At 33.6% G+C, this 2,500-nt stretch overlaps 1 protein-coding gene across 1 annotated transcript in view; it reads right to left on the bottom strand.

Annotated features, from left to right (window-relative positions):
* Positions 1-2,500, bottom strand: part of LOC137649651 (uncharacterized) — a 27,385-nt gene that overhangs the window by 7,594 nt on the left and 17,291 nt on the right. Inside the window, exon 5 of the mRNA XM_068382629.1 lies at positions 451-675. Coding sequence (XP_068238730.1) covers positions 451-675 — 225 coding nt within the window. The remainder of the gene's footprint in view (positions 1-450; positions 676-2,500) is intronic.

Raw genomic sequence — 2,500 nt, 5'->3', positions numbered from 1 at the left:
ACTAATTACGATAGAGGGCATCAGCAATGCTACATAACCTTACCAACTCAATGAAGTCACCACGAATAATCATTAAATGCCTCAGAGGGCGTCTAGCATTATATAACCTTAACAAACAAACGAAATCATTAGGAATAATTATTATATACTACAGAGGGTACCTAGCATCACATAACCTTAACAACCCAACGACAACCCAATGAATAATTATTAAATACCTCAGAAGGCATCAACCATCACATAATCTCTACAACCCAGTAGCATCCAGACGAATAATTATTAAATAAAACAGAAGGAAATGTAGCATGATATACCCTTAACATCCCAACGAAATCACTAGGAGTAATTATTAAATACTACAAAGGGAATCTAGCAACACATTACCTTAACAACCCAAGGAAACCCGCCTCCCCCGCCCCCCCCCCCCCAAAAAAAAAAAATATTACTCACCCTGGACCATGAGTTTGTACGTGTAGGTGGCTCCGGGATACAAGGTGGTATTCAGGTTTCGAGTGAGGAGGCCCGTGACGGAATCCAGCAGGAAGTGGCGATCGCCGGGCGGCGCGAACAGCTGGTAGGTGACAGCGGCGCACGGACATCTCGCCGACTCACCTGGTCCCAAAGGGCAGGTGAGACCTAGATCCTCATCGGTGCTCCAAGCCCGGTACACGACTCCTGCAGAAGATGTATTGATCGGTCAGAGAGTTATTTTTTGGATTTTTTTTTTCTCCTTCGTCTAATTCTACCTCCAAGATACTCATTTCGTTCTTCCAGAAATCTTAATATATCGTTCCATATCTTCTGTAAATCAATTGTCTTATTCTATTCAATTCCTTCCTCGGTTCTCCATAATAAATCTATTGAGCATTCATATTGGACTCTCTCACTTCCCTTTCATATTTTTCTCTCAACTCCTTACATTTTCTCTCCTTTTAGAAAATGTAACTGATATTTTTGGCATGAAATAAAATTGCTGCAAGACTACAACGTTGGGCAATTACTTTAGCAGCATATTATGATATAGAATATCGTCCTCCATCAGAGATGGGGAATGCAGAAGCTTTATCTAGATCTCCAGTAGACAAAGCACCAGAAGAGTATGATGACAGTATACTATTAGTTTCAGTATCTGAATAATTATCTTATGACTCGGCTTTCCAAGAGATTCTAAGTACCTGTTATTTGATGTAATACTGTAGCTAATATGAAGATGAGAGCTATTCAGTTACATGGTCGCTTATAAACATAATTTGCTTTTAGTACACGGATGGTATAGTATTGTCTATGAAATTATTCCAATTTTGATTATTACTTTTGCAACTATTTTGAGAAAGTAATTTCTTTTGATAATTATGTAGTTTTCACTTCATGAAGCTTGTAATTTGCAGACAACATAACTTCTCGTTGTACCTCATAAAATTTTAGTGCCATTTTAACATTATGGTTCATTATATATATATTTATATATATTCATATCGATTTATATATATATACATATATATATATATATATATATATATATATATATATATATATATATATATATATATATATATATACACATACATACATATATATATATATATATATATATATATATATATATATATATATATATATGTGTGTGTGTGTGTGTGTGTGTGTACCGTGTATATATTTATACACACAAACACACACACACACACACACACACACACACACACACATATATATATATATATATATATATATATATATATATATATATATATATATATATATATATATATATATATATATACACGCCATTTTTGTAAATGACATAGCACTGAATTCTACCTAGCGTGATTATCAGCCAATCATAAATTATGGAACATTTTTAAAACTCGCATCAAGTTACTATGGTTTCGGGAATTCCGAATATTATGTATACAATTTTTATCTATCCTTTTAGATTATAATAATCGATAAGTATTAAAGTTATCTCTGTTTCATGTTTTATGTGAAGGTAAACACGTCTGCTTTCTTTCCTTAACTCTCTTGCGAAGGCGCTGCCTGATGTGGCTATTTGTATTTAGGGCGTGGCTGTTGTTTTTTTATACTTTGAAACAAACACCGTCAGCCAGTTCGAAAGAGATTGGAAAAGGTGCTTTGGAGAATCTGATTAGAATATAGAAACTATCAGGATTGGGGTACAAGGAGTAGAATGGAGAAAGGACAGAAATAGGTTATAAATGGATAAAGGTAGAGAAATCTCACTATTAAAAACTTCTAAATTTTAAGAAAGGAAAAGTGTACCCAAGAGAGAGAGAGAGAGAGAGAGAGAGAGAGAGAGAGAGAGAGAGAGAGAGAGAGAGATGTAGCTATAAGGATAATAATAGGATTAATATATCCCTGTCTTATTTTCTTGATGGTTTTTTAAATTTTCATTTGATATTTCTCTTAATTTTTCACCGTTATTTATATTTGCTGTTATAAAATTGATCGAATAGCAAGAATTTAGATTCTCCTTATTCCTTGG

This window comes from Palaemon carinicauda, chromosome 11, assembly GCF_036898095.1.
Source record: "Palaemon carinicauda isolate YSFRI2023 chromosome 11, ASM3689809v2, whole genome shotgun sequence".
In the NCBI taxonomy this organism is placed as follows: domain Eukaryota; kingdom Metazoa; phylum Arthropoda; class Malacostraca; order Decapoda; family Palaemonidae; genus Palaemon; species Palaemon carinicauda.
The sequence above is the reverse complement of the archived record's forward strand: the minus strand, read 5'-3'. Positions and strand labels throughout refer to the sequence as shown.